This window comes from Notamacropus eugenii, chromosome 5, assembly GCF_028372415.1.
Source record: "Notamacropus eugenii isolate mMacEug1 chromosome 5, mMacEug1.pri_v2, whole genome shotgun sequence".
NCBI lineage: Eukaryota > Metazoa > Chordata > Mammalia > Diprotodontia > Macropodidae > Notamacropus > Notamacropus eugenii.
In genome coordinates, this window is record NC_092876.1 from 300,487,112 (window position 1) to 300,500,404 (window position 13,293).

At 38.6% G+C, this 13,293-nt stretch overlaps 1 protein-coding gene across 9 annotated transcripts in view; it reads left to right on the plus strand.

Moving 5' to 3' along the window:
- NCKAP5 (NCK associated protein 5) overlaps positions 1-13,293 on the plus strand; it is a 1,146,457-nt gene that overhangs the window by 179,023 nt on the left and 954,141 nt on the right. For 5 of the 9 annotated variants that reach the window (XM_072613277.1, XM_072613276.1, XM_072613278.1 and 2 more), the window contains exon 2: positions 5,290-5,419. In XM_072613277.1, the coding sequence (XP_072469378.1) occupies positions 5,351-5,419 (69 nt within the window). In that variant the 5' untranslated portion in view covers positions 5,290-5,350. Of the gene's footprint in view, positions 1-5,289; positions 5,420-13,293 lie in introns of those variants that run through there. The other 4 variants (XM_072613273.1, XM_072613281.1, XM_072613284.1 and 1 more) reach the window with 2 other exon arrangements.

The following is a 13,293-nucleotide window of genomic DNA, read 5'->3' on the forward strand; positions in this document are numbered from 1 at the left end:
GATGGTTTGTCAAAAGGGAATTTAGGTCCCAAATAGTCAAATTAGTAATTGTAAGTAATGGGGAACAAAATTAAAACACATACACACACATCACTCTTCTCTTCAAACCCAGAATCCCTTCCCTTAGAATATTTTCACTCTTTAATTTGAGGAAGGAATGAGGCATATGGAGAGATGTGGAAATGGAGAATGAATTTTGTAAATATTGAACCCTGGTCATAGAGTCCTTTGGACTCTATATAAATCTTTGAACTTTGAGCCCCTATTTATTATAGAACAATAATTCATCCTGAGTGAAACAAAAATTAGTAGAAAAACTATTTAGAATGTAGATCTAACATGTCTTCCCACCGATACATAAGGGGTTTATTTTGTTTTGTTTAAACAAGGCTTCATACATTTTTTTGAGAGAATAACATTAAAGATATAGAGAGGATCTGTAAGTGATTAAGAGGCGGTATTTACATTCAGGACATCCTTTCCTTTCAGGTTTTGAGTTTGGGTATTTAAGTAGCCTTTATAGGGGAATAAGGACCAGTCACACAGCTTAATCTACACTGTAGCCTAAACTGACACTTTCTTCCCACAGGCATATTGGAAGACTCACAAAGAGGAGGGGATGGGAGATAGAGTGAAGGGTAGAGGATTAAAAAGCAGATTAGGTCTTACCTTGTTCTGTCTGAGTCACTGTCCAGAAGTTAGCCCTTCCTTTGATTTAACCTTGTCTGTCCTGGTAGGGTCAAATGTAGGTTTTCCTAAAGAATCTTCTGGTTATCCAATTGATATTTCAAAGCAGGGGAGGAATCATAAATCAGGAAAATGGAAATCAATTTGGATAGAAGATTTGTCTTTATTTTATAATCAAAATGTGCACATATAGACTCTAGGGTGGGAAATATGCCTTGAAGGCTTCCTTTAATAGTATTATTCAATTATTGTTACTTGAATACTTTGCTGCCTGTTAATAAAATTTAAGTGCAAATAGGAATTATTGGTATCATTAGAAATGTTTAAAAAGGCCTATCTAAAGCTTTGGACCATTTAAACTGCAAAGAAAATTACAAGAGAGTTTATTTAGACCAACTCAGAGTTTTAAATATCTGGAAGTGAAAGTTTCATTAGCTAGCAATAGAATTGTAAAGAAAATAATCTAAAGTCATTGTCTTTCGAAAGAAAGCTTAATTTCCTGTTCTTTTATCAGGTCGCTGACCACTTCCATTCTCACTACCAGAAGTGGGTGAGGTGAACTTTCCAAGAATATTGGCTTTAGTCATACATTTGTTTTCTCTTTAACCTGGTGATATAAGAAATCAGTTCATCAATAAGTATTTGCTAAATACTCTATAGGGGAACAAAGAAAAGCAAATAAATAAAATATCCCATGCTCTTCAGGAGGATAGATTCTAGTAGAGGAAACAAGTATAAATAATAAGATACATATGTTGAGTAATATATAATAAGACATATATGTAGTAATAATAAGACAAAAACTGAGTAGATGGAAGTAATTTGAAAGAAAAAGGTATTCATAGCTGAAAGGATTGAGAAAGGCCTGTGAAAGTTGAGATTTGAGTTTGAAGGAAGTTGCAGGAACTAACAGGCAGAAGTACTGGGTCGGAACATTCTAGGCGTGGGTAATAGGGCAGAATCATGGAGACAGGAGATAGAGGGGTGTTTGAGGGGGAGTGAAAGCATGCCAGTGTAGCTGGATCACAGTGTATGTGGTGGGGAGAAAGATGTATAAAAAGATCTGAGTCAATGTCAACTGTTGGGTAGAGGTCAAAGATTGAGAAAAGGTCATTAGAATTGGCAGTGAAGAGTTCATTGCTAGCTTTTGGAAAGGGCATTTTCAGTTGAATGAAGGGGTCAGAAGTCAGAATGTAGAAGGTTTAGAAGGAAATGAAAAGAGAAAGTAGAGGTACCAGTTTTGGCTGCTTTCTCAAGGAGGTTAACTGTCAAGTAGTGAAAATTTATGGGAAAATAGCTGATGAAAAGTAGCTGAGCTGATGACGAAAGGAGAGTGGGAGAGAGTCAGGTGAGCTACTTGTCTAAGACTTCAAGGTCGACCAAGTCCTCAAATTCATCGATGAGGAAGAGAGTTTTGAATTGTCTCCTCAGGTTAATATCAACTGTGAAACAGAATAAAAAGATCGTTTCTTTGTTAATAGTGTTTGCCGAGAAAATGCTAGAAAAAAATTTCTTAAATGAAAAAAATCTGTGTTACCTTCCCAGCACAGCTCTCCTGAGACCTTTCTGGATCCTTCTAGTTGCTCATGCCTTCCTGCCATAATGACATATTTATTTTATATTCATTTTTAATAGTGAGGCATCATCATGTAGTGGGTAGAGCTGACTTTGGAGCCAGGAAGATCCATGTGTCTTGCTTCAAATGCTTATTAGCTCTGTGACCCTGGCAAAGTCTCTTAATCTTTCAGTGCTCTAGCAACTCTAATATTAAGGGGCAGACAAGGTTATCACTTCCACACCCAGCTTGTTTTTGTACTACCAAAGCTATACTGAAATGGAATATAAGGAAGATTTTTGCGTTTTTAAATGCAATGATTTATGAAACCCATTTTCAACTCAGGGGAAATAGGTAGTGGGCTAGATCTGCCTCTCAGGCTATAGTTTTCCAGTCCCTGCCTTACGCCAATATCACAGGTCCAATTTCTTTGCTTATATTTTAAATATACTTCTATTTTTTTTTGCCTCTATAAATTATAACCTGCTCAAGGGCAGGGTTTCTTTGTTGTCTTTGATCACTAGTACCTAACACAGTTCCTGCATATGGTAGGTGCTTAATACTTATTTATTGGTGGGTTTGTTAAGTAAAAAATTCAAATGTTATCATACTGTTTGGGAGGGGTTGCCCTATTTTTTCTGTCTTAATTTTATGTTATTATGGGTAAGCACCTCATAAGTTAGAGTTTGGGAGGATATTTCGGGAACTCTGAGGTGAGGGACAACAAGATGAGACATTAATGAAATTGAGGCAAGGGATGATTGTGATACTGGATAAGTTGTCAAAGACACAGAAATTGGCTTTTTCATCCAGTGATGTTGGTGCAAACTTTCAGCTTCTGAAAGAACTTTGCAATTGTAATTGAGCTAATCACAGAATTCAAGTCTAGAGTAAAAAGGTCCTGGATGCATCTCCCAGTATCAGAAATGTATATATTTTGTGTTGAGAATGATTGTCAGTTTCCTTGAAAGAAACCGCTGTAGATAAACATGTCTGCCTATGGTTGCCCAGTTCCTTGTTGCTATTATGTTGCTCTCTCTGTGTTCATGTGGCTAACTGTAGGCAGCAAACAAGTGTGCCATGAAAAGAGTCACCAGTGGAGGTGGTAAAGAACCTGCCTTATATGTAGTCAGGAGTCATGATTTATGGGATGTTGAGAGGTTTCCCTGTTCCCAGGTAGCCTCCTTTTAATCTAACCTGGTGTGACACCAGCAATTTCTACCATTTACATCAGTACTTAACCATTGAAACCTGGAATCTTAGACATTAAAGAAACTGCCTGGTTGGAATGAATAGGAGAGAAATGGCCTTGACTATTAGGATAAAGAATTTGAATTTTTATTTTACAGGCAATGGGGAACCATGGGGGCCTGAACAGGACAGCAGCATAATGAAACAGTTGTTTTAGAAAAATAAATCTGGGAATAGTATTTAGATGGACACGTTGTAGTCAGGGAGAACAGTCAAGCTGGAGGTTTGGTTTTCTTTTAACCATGCTAGCATTTTTACCATGGCTGCTTATAATTGGTTCTTCCCTTGATTTTCTTCAGTATTTTTGCTCGTGCAAACAAATGGTAGGAAAGAAGGAAAGAGAATGAGCCAATGTCTGTGTCTTAGAATGGAAGATCTTTGAGAATAAGAATGAAGAGAATCCAGAGACCTGAATTCAAGACTTAACATTTACTGTTTGACTTTGGTTTGGTCATTAGTGTGTCTGGGTTTCAGTCTCTTTATTTGTAAAATGGGAGTTCAACAAATAGTCCAGTTCAGCAAACCTCAATGAAGTTCTCAGTGTGTGCCAAACTAGGGGTTGGCAATATAAATATGAAAAACAGGCTTTGTCTCCAAGGGGGCCTACTATTTGGCATTAACACCTAACTATCTTACTCAAGGTGGGACGAAGAAAATAAAACGATGTAAGTAGATTAAGGTGTAAATAATTAAATGCTGTGTACATTGGAGATGATAGCATTATTATTATTTTATTATAACACATTTAAATTTCCAATAAAAATCCATTTATCTGGCACACATTTACCTTGAAATATCTGTTAACTGGGTGTATGCTTGTATCAACAATACCATTATTATTCAAATTTGTGACTACTCTGAGATCCAGAAGTGCCTTTTGGATAATCAAGAAAGATTAAATTATGTTTTGTAGAGTTTTAATGTGAAATGAATTCTAATTTATTTTAATCTTTGAAAATTGGTAAGATAATGATAACAGTTTAAATTAAACTCATCTCTAGCAATTTATGGTTTGCAAAGTTCTTTCCTTACAACAATCCCTTGAGATAGATTTGTTGCCAGTGTGAGTTTCCCCATTTGACAAATGAGGAAACTGAGGCTGAAAGAGGTTAAGTAACTTATCCATGGTCATATATCCAGTAAGTGGTGGAGTCAAAATTTGAACCCAGGGGTCTTCTGATACCAAGTTCAGGAAGAGGTCTTTGGGTAAATATTTGTTGTTGATAATTATACTGTCTGGTTTTTTCCCCCTCCTCAGTCTAGCAGTTGCAAAGGAGTATATCAGATGACACTCATCAAAGAATTACAAGGAATGGAATTTGAAAACTTCAATTTTAATGATGAATTTAACATTTGGGGGTGGGTGTGAGTATTTTGCTTCTCCCTTCAACGAGACGCAGGTAATCTGAGCTCACTAAATTATCAGTTGTATGGGACAGTTTTGTCAATTTGATTTCATGGAATTTGCAGAAAGCATCCATGTACATAGTAACAGAGTGAGTCATGCCAATAGAAAGAAGCTGGTGTGGAACAAGTGTGGCATGAAATGGACTGTTTGTTTTTTTCCACAGTCTGCTGATTAGCCCTGCAAACCCATTCCCCAGCTCTGTTAACAAAACCTATAAAAACACTGGGGCCTCAATAAAGTCAGCCTCCAATGTTAGCAACCCCTCAAGGGTGTGGGGGTTGCAAAAACCCCAGTTCTCTACTTACCATTTGTGTCTGCTTAGAGAGTTAATAACGAATGTCCGAGAAATGTTAACGTGGATAGTAAAACACATGTTCCCTTTTTTCAGTGACCCTGGAAACAGCCTGAGATTTCTTATAAATCACAAAGGAAAATAAATACCTTCATCCATGGAGGGGAAAAGACAACTCGAGAAAAGGGACTTTGGAAAAAGGTTGTCTCTAGACAGCAGTCTTGTGGTAAGTACTAAAATATTCATTTACTGCTTTATATGTTTTGGCTTAAAAAGCATTATTCTTTGACTGTTATTTCCTGAACCCTGTGCCTTTGAAACTACCATTCCAGATACCCCATTAGCAGCATCTCTGGGGATTTTCTTTCATTTATTTTTTACAAACTCAAAAGGCAGCAAATTATAGGAATGTTTGTCTAGTATCTTAATAGGTGAACGTCATAATCTGTCAACATTATATATAATTACTGTAATTCCATCTAAAGGAGACATCACCCTACACAAAAACACCACTGTACAGTTGTTGCTAAATGTAAGGCCTCTATATAGAGCACTCCCATCACACATTTATCCTCATGTTATAGACCAGACTAATAAGAATCTATGTAGTTACAATTCTGAAAGAGCCAGTTTGACTCCTGAAATTTGGAGTTAGGTATGTGGGTTCGTTTAATGGAATATTATGCTTTTTCTTTACAGTTTCTGTGCAGATGTGAGTTGTTTTTTGAAAACCCACCATCTGGTTGGATATTTACTATCATGGAGATTGAGCCTGTCTGTGGAGAGACTCAGCTATTTCTCACTCAGAACTTCACCAACTTTTTCCCTCTTTGGGCCGCATTGTTTCAGCTGATCTTTGCCAATTCCCCGCTCACAGGGAGAAAGAGTTAATGGAATGAAGTGGGTTGTTGCTTTCTCTGTGGACCCAGATAGTGAAATAGAGATGTAGCTCTATTTTTTTCCTCTTCCAGGGTTAGATTTTGTAAATCACAAATTCCAGACACTGTAGACAGAGTTGTTGTGTTCTGAGTCTCCAGAATAGTAATGCCCTCTCCGGGGGTTGTGGTCTTCGCCTCTCCAACTAGTCAAAGAAGGGAATATCTGGGAATTGTCAAAGGTATTAGCATAGAGCCCAGCATCAGGCCAGATCCTTTTCTGAATATTAGATTCAAGCTCTGAATGCGCACACAGAGGTGTGGGTCCGTGTGAATTATACACTAAGCAACACCTTGCCAGTGCACAAGTTCACTGTTTTAGTCTAAACTCTTTGTTTCCCCCAAATAGGACATACTGCCTCTAGTGTGTTTCCTAGTTCTCTCTGACTCCAGACAGAAAGGAGGTGAAAAGTGTGTGCTTGCATGAGGCATTAGAGAGGACTGGGTAGGAGCAAAGGGCAGACATTCAAAGATGTTTTACCTCACCTGCTTGTCACCATCAATCAAAAATAGGAATGTAAAGTAATTTTGGTATGCAAATATAGTCATAAGGACTGTATTTTGCATAGCAAGGATTGATAACTGCTCATACCATAAGATTAGAATTGGCACCAGGAAGGTCTCCTTGCCCTCCATAGAACTCCCTAAATAGATTGTTATTGATGACCTTCATTGACTTTAGGATTATGGCATTGTCCTTTATTAGTAAGCTTCTGGAAAAAAGAGGGCAAGGAAGCTTGCTCTACTTAGAATCGGCAGATGTGGGTTCAGGTGACCTTAAGCAAGCCGCTTAAACTTGATATATCTGGTTTTCCTCATTGATCAAATGGGGATAATGACATTTGCTTTACCTGCCTCATAGGACTGCATTGTGAGGATCAAGTGGGGTTAAAACATATGAGTACTTTGTAAATCATAGAGTGTTGAGATGTCATCATCATCATCATCAGTCATGGATAAGATATATAATATTCCCTAATTAAAGGTCTGTAGCAGGAGTTCATGATGGATCACATGAATAGATTTTAGGGACTCTGTGAACTTGGATGAGAAAAAAATACATCTTTTTTGGGGGGCTAAATGTTTACTTAAATTTAGCATTTATTCCAGTTATGAATGTGGGTGGTAAAGCATTATTCTGAGAAGCAGTCCTTATTTTTTACCACACTGTGAAAATGGTCCATCTCTCCTCGCCTGTCCTCTCTTGCCCTGCCCTGTCCTCTCCACCTCTTTCTGTCTGTGTATGTGTATGTGTGTATATGTGTGTGTATGTGTGTGTGTTTAAGAACTCCTGCCTTGAACCTTCCCTAGTGACAGTTGAAAGCATACCTTAGACAGACAAATCCAAATCATATGCATTTGCTAGGCGTTGCTAGGATGGGAAGTCTGGAAAGGATACTTTTATTAGCCAGCCCACACAGTATTGCAGTATGAAAGCACTCTGTGCCTAAAGTTCAGGGGAGTTGGACCACAGATAGGGGAGAGGACACTGAAAAGGGGGTGGTGGTGGTGAAAAGGTCTTGAACTGAGGGAACTGAGGATGTTTAGTTTGGAAAAGCAAAGACTTTGGGGCAGAGACTTGATATAGCTACCTTTACATGTTTGAACAGAGATTAAATTTGTTTTGCATGGCCTCACACATCAAAACTAGGAGCAATGGATACAAGTTGGAGAGAGAGAGGGAGAAAAAGAGGAAGAAAGGTAGGGAGGGGGAGGGAAGGAGGGAGAGAGAGAGAGAGAGAAAGACAGAGAGAGAGAGAGAGAGAGAGACAGAAAGAGAGGGACACAGAGAGAGAGAGAGAGAGAGCTTAAAAAAGGAAAAGTTCTCTAACAATTAGACCTATCCCCAAAGGCATTGGACTGCTCTGAGGGACAAAAATTTCCTTCTCACTGAAGGTGTTCAAGCAAAAGCTGGATGATTCCTTACTGGATATATTGTTGAGGAGAATCTTGTTCATTCCTCCATTTCTTGATTCCAGACTTTTTCCCTAGCTGCCCCTCCCATACCTGAAATTCTCTCCCTACCTTCTATCTTCTTAATTCTCTTGAAGCCACCAAAGGTAAAATCTAAGCCGCCTCTCCACTAAAATCCCACATTCTGTAAGAAGCTTTTCCCAGTCCCACTTAATACTATTGCCTTCATTCCAAGATTACCTCCAAGTTATTCTGTATATGTCGTTTGCATCTTTTTTTCTTTTGAAACTAGGTTTCTCCATGTCACCCAGGCTGGAAGAGCAGCAGCCTCTCTGCTCATTGTCATGGATGTCTGGGCCTTTGTCACTGAAGGCCTAGACAAGTTTTCCCTACCTTCAGGATCCTCATGGTCCTCTGCTCGCAGAGATTCACATATTGGTGTTGGATGTACTGTACCAATCCATTTAGCCTACCCCAGAATTTCCAAACTGAAGAGATCTGCAAGCCTCAGCCTCCCAGGTAGCTTTGTGCTAACATGCCCAACTCCTCCATTAGAAAAATTGTGAGCTCCTTAAAGACAGAGACTGGTTTTCCCTTTTTTTGTATTGCCAGTATTTAGCACAGCGGTTGGCACACACTAAGCACTTAATAAGTACTTCTTGCCTTGACTCCATGCATGGGTTGTACTACCTGACTTTTGAGGTGCCTAGCACAGAGCGAGTACTTCATAAATGCTTGATGATTGATGCCAAACTCCCCCACTTTGTGGATGATCAGCCTTTTATAAGCATGTGTATGAAGTGTGACTATGTTACTGCTGCCAGCTATTACTTCAGGTCTAGGTTTTTGTTCATACAAGCCCACTGAACAGGCCGAGGGATTCTGAGTTCCTGGTTATCTCTTTCTTTTGGAAAATGAGTATCATTTAGTTGACTTTCATGATTTGTCATCATTGCAAACTTCCATGATAGTGAGATCATGCTGCTTAGCTCTGACTTGAAAAAACAGATTCACTAAAAACTTATGATATTATGTATGAGATTTTTTGTAAAACATCATTCTGTTTTCCTTTAGTTACCTAGAATCAGATTCTCTTGGTGCCGTCTTTACTCCCTAAGAGTGGGAAACCCTGAGATAAAGTATGTTCACACGTAGCTGCATGCCTTCATTAGTATGTAACGGGTGCTTAATAGCTGCCAATAATGGGCAAAATCACTTGCCATGATATGGTTTATGCCAAGTCAGTTTAACATGATTCTGCATGTTATGTGCTGCCCTTCATATAGGAAAAGGTAATGTGGCGTGGCAGAACGAATGCCAGGATGGGGAGCAAGATCTGGGTTTGAATCTTCTGACACTTGCTGTCTCCTGTTCTCTGTTACTCAGTTTTCTTCTCAATAAAATGGGAATAAAAATAATACCTAAATACCTCCTCTTTCTAGTCACTGGGTTCTTTGAGACTCAAAAGATATTTTATATATATATATATATATATATATATATATATATACACACACACATATGTATATATATAATGTATGTATATGTATGTATGTGTGTATATGTGTGTATGTGTGTATATGTACGTATGTATGTGTGTGTTGCTTTATGAATCCTAAAGCCAGATAGGTAGACAGATAGACAAACAGAAAGAGAATAAACCTGTGACTTCATGTCATCTATTTTTGTTGTTATTGTCTGGACCTATGATTTCATTTCATTAAGGCATCTAGGTAGCACAGTGGATGGAGAACCAGGACTGGAGTCAGGAAGACCTGAGTTCAGATCTGGTCTCAGACTCTTAATAACTCTACAACCTTGGGCAAGTCACTTAACCCTATTTGCCTCAGTTTCCTCATCTGTAAAATGAGTGGGCGAATGAAATGGCAAGCCAGTATCTCTGCCAAGAAAACACCAAATGATATCACAGAGTTAGACATAACTGAAAAACAATGATTTCATTAGTATGGGGAACTCCTGATATGGAAAACCTTTCCTCTTATAGACAACAGATCTGTAGACATACAACTGTTCCATAGCTTGTAGCATTAGACAGTTGCTGGGGGGAACTAAGAAATTAAGAGACTTACCCATATATTAATTGACATATATGTCAATTAATCTTTCAGACTCTAAGGCTAGCTTTTTCTTTGCTATACTGTACTTCTTAATTATCATTATTGTTGCTGTTAGTTTTGTTATCAATGGAGTTTGGATAGTAATGGTCTCAAAACAGATTGCTGTACTGTTACTATTCTTTAATATTCGTTATTCTGTGGAGAGGCAGTGCGGCATAATATATAGAGATCAAGCCTTGGAGTCCAGCTGAGTTGAACTCCTGCTTCTCACAGATAGTGGTGTGTTATCCTGGCTAACTCAGTCAAGTGTGCCCTGGACAATTCTTGAAGAGTTTAAACTGCAGAACCGATGCCCATCTGTATTGATTGAGTTGTGTCTCCACAGGGAATTCCTTATATTAATGAAAACACAGATCTAACCCTAAATTCTCCTGACTATTGCAAAAATGGATAAAATATCCACTTGTTGAATTAGAGTATTAGGATAGAATCATCTTCTGCAGGCTCATGGAAAGCATCTCTGAGACAATTCAAGGAGGAGATTGGATGACATGATAAATACTTGATCCTATTCCCACAGGGATAGGTCTCTAGATTTTGAATATTTATTTTTCCATATCAATTGAAAATTATGAGTATTTGCTTCTCTTATTTTCATGGATCAGTATCATGTGAAGATCAGTGTAGGCAACAATTCTATCTACAATAATTATTCAGTTTCATTACCACTTATTTGTGGAATTATCAAGAATATTTTGGGATTTCTTATGTAAAGGATCTTTATACAAGAATTTGTTATCTCAGCTAATGAATGATAGTGAGATGCTGATTCTACTTGGTTATGTATTTCTAATTATTTAATAAATTCTAATTTGTTTCGTAGTCTTTAGTGTTAAATTATACCATTTCCTGTTTCCTGTTGTAAATTGCACCAATCAATAAGTCTGGACTCCTCTGCGATAAACTTTCTGCAATTTTCGGTGTCATTGACCTGGTCTTGCCTCGCTATCGTGAAGTCCTATGCTTCTATAAACAAATCCATGTGACTTAGCTAATCATTCCTTCTCTTTCAATACATTGTTGACTGAGCTCATGGAGATAGGAGATTGGGTACCAGCTTTGACACAACCACAAGCACCATTTGGCTGGACAGTAGAGGAAGAAGTTAAGTAATGTATGTGAGGCTGGAAAGGTAGTTTGAGGAGACCTTGTGGAAGACTTTTAAGTGCCAGAGAGTTGTTTATTTTATTCTGGAGGCCACAGAAAACCACTGGAACTTTTGGGGGGAAGGAAGGAAGGAAGTAATATGATCAGACCTGTGCTTAAGGAAAATCACTTAGGCAGCTGTGAGAAGGATGGATTGGTGTAGGGAAAAACAAGGCAGGGAGGCTAATAAAGAGGTCATTGAAATGGTCTGGGAAAGAAGGGAAGGGGGCATAAACCAGGTTGATGATTATATGAGTATTGAGAAGGGATGAATTCAAGAGATATAAAGGTAAAAATGACCAAATTTGGAAACTAGTTGGATTTGTGAGGTCAAGGAAGAAACAGTAATGCTAGCATTATGAACTTGGGAAACAGGAAGGATAATGAGAGTTCTGGTTTTCTTTTTTGCTGAAATGAGGAAGTTTGGAAGAATAGTGGGTTTAGGAGAAAAATGAGTTCTGTTTTCATCCTATTGCATTTGATAAGTCTATGGGACGTGTAGTTTGAAATGCCTGATGGGTGATTTCTGCTGTGGGAAAGGGGTTCAGGTGACAGATGGAGGCTGGGTATGTGTGTTCATCCTTCATTGCCGAAGAAGACCATGCCTTCAGAGAAATAATGACAAGACTTGCACTTGACTTTGTTTTTGAATGAAGGAAGGCCGTGCAGGTCACTAGCCTCACTTCTCCTCTAGAGCCGTCTGAATTCAGTCACCAGATATTTATCAGGATGACTGGAGATGACCCAGGATGAGGCAGTTGGGGTTAAGTGACTTGCCCAAGGTCACACAGCTAGTGAGTGTCAAGTGTCTGAGGTGAGATTTGAACTCAGGTCCTCCTGACTCCTGCACTGGTGCTCTATCCACTGCACCACCTGGCTGGGTATATAGATCTGTGAATCATTCACATAGACATGATCATTAAACTCATGAGAGCTGATAAGGTCATCCAGAGAGTATATAGAGAACAGAAGAGGGCCCAGGAAAGAGTCTTAGAGAACAATCAGAGTTAAGACATGGGATATGAATGATGGTCTAGGACAGGAGATGGAGGAGTGGTCAGAGAGGTAGGAGGAGAGCCATCTAAACATAATGCCCCAACATCCCAGAGGAGAGAGTAACCAGAATGGGGGTAGTTAGCAGTGCTAAATGCTACAGAAAAGTCAAGAAGAATGAGGACTGAGAAAAGACCCTAAATTTGTTCATTAAGAGATTTAAAGAAAGCTGAATGATGTGACTGGCAGTCAGATTGCTATATGAGTACTTAATGTTAGGTGGTGGTACTGCTGCTGCCCATGGTTCCATTACTGATCCACTTACAGTAAAGTCATTCATTTGGTGTCACCAGGTTGGGGGTCTGGGAAGGAGCTATACTCTGGATTTGAAGTCAGAAGATCTGGTTTCAAGTTCTGATTCAGATACTCCTTAGCGTACTGAGATTGGACAAGTCCCTATACATCTTTGGTTTTCATCTTTCATAAATAGTGCCTAGCACATAGTAGGTGCTTAATAAATGTTTATTAACTGATTAACCACAAAGATTTCTTTCCAGATCTAAATCCTATTACTGAAACTACCTTGAGTTTCCATCACTTCAGAGATCTTGGCTCATATTTCAGAGTATCAGGAGGCACCAGTGATTTTCCTTTACAAATTGTAGTCCAAACCTACAACATACCGTTTTGCCCAAGAACAAGGGCACGATATGAGCTTCATTACATTTAACACATAATCCAATTGCAAAGGGCAGCGTAGAAGTGTATTTTGACGTAATTACATTCTGCAGACACAGGAAACCACAGAATGAAGAACTTTTCTGTACATGTGATGAAATCGCTTCCATTTGGGAATTTGAGCCAGTGATTCTTAATCTTAATTTAAGCTTTGGAATTCATGTGTGTGGCTATATGTGCGTCTCTGTGTGCATGTGAACAAAACAGGCAGGTTTATAACTAAACATATTTTGCTT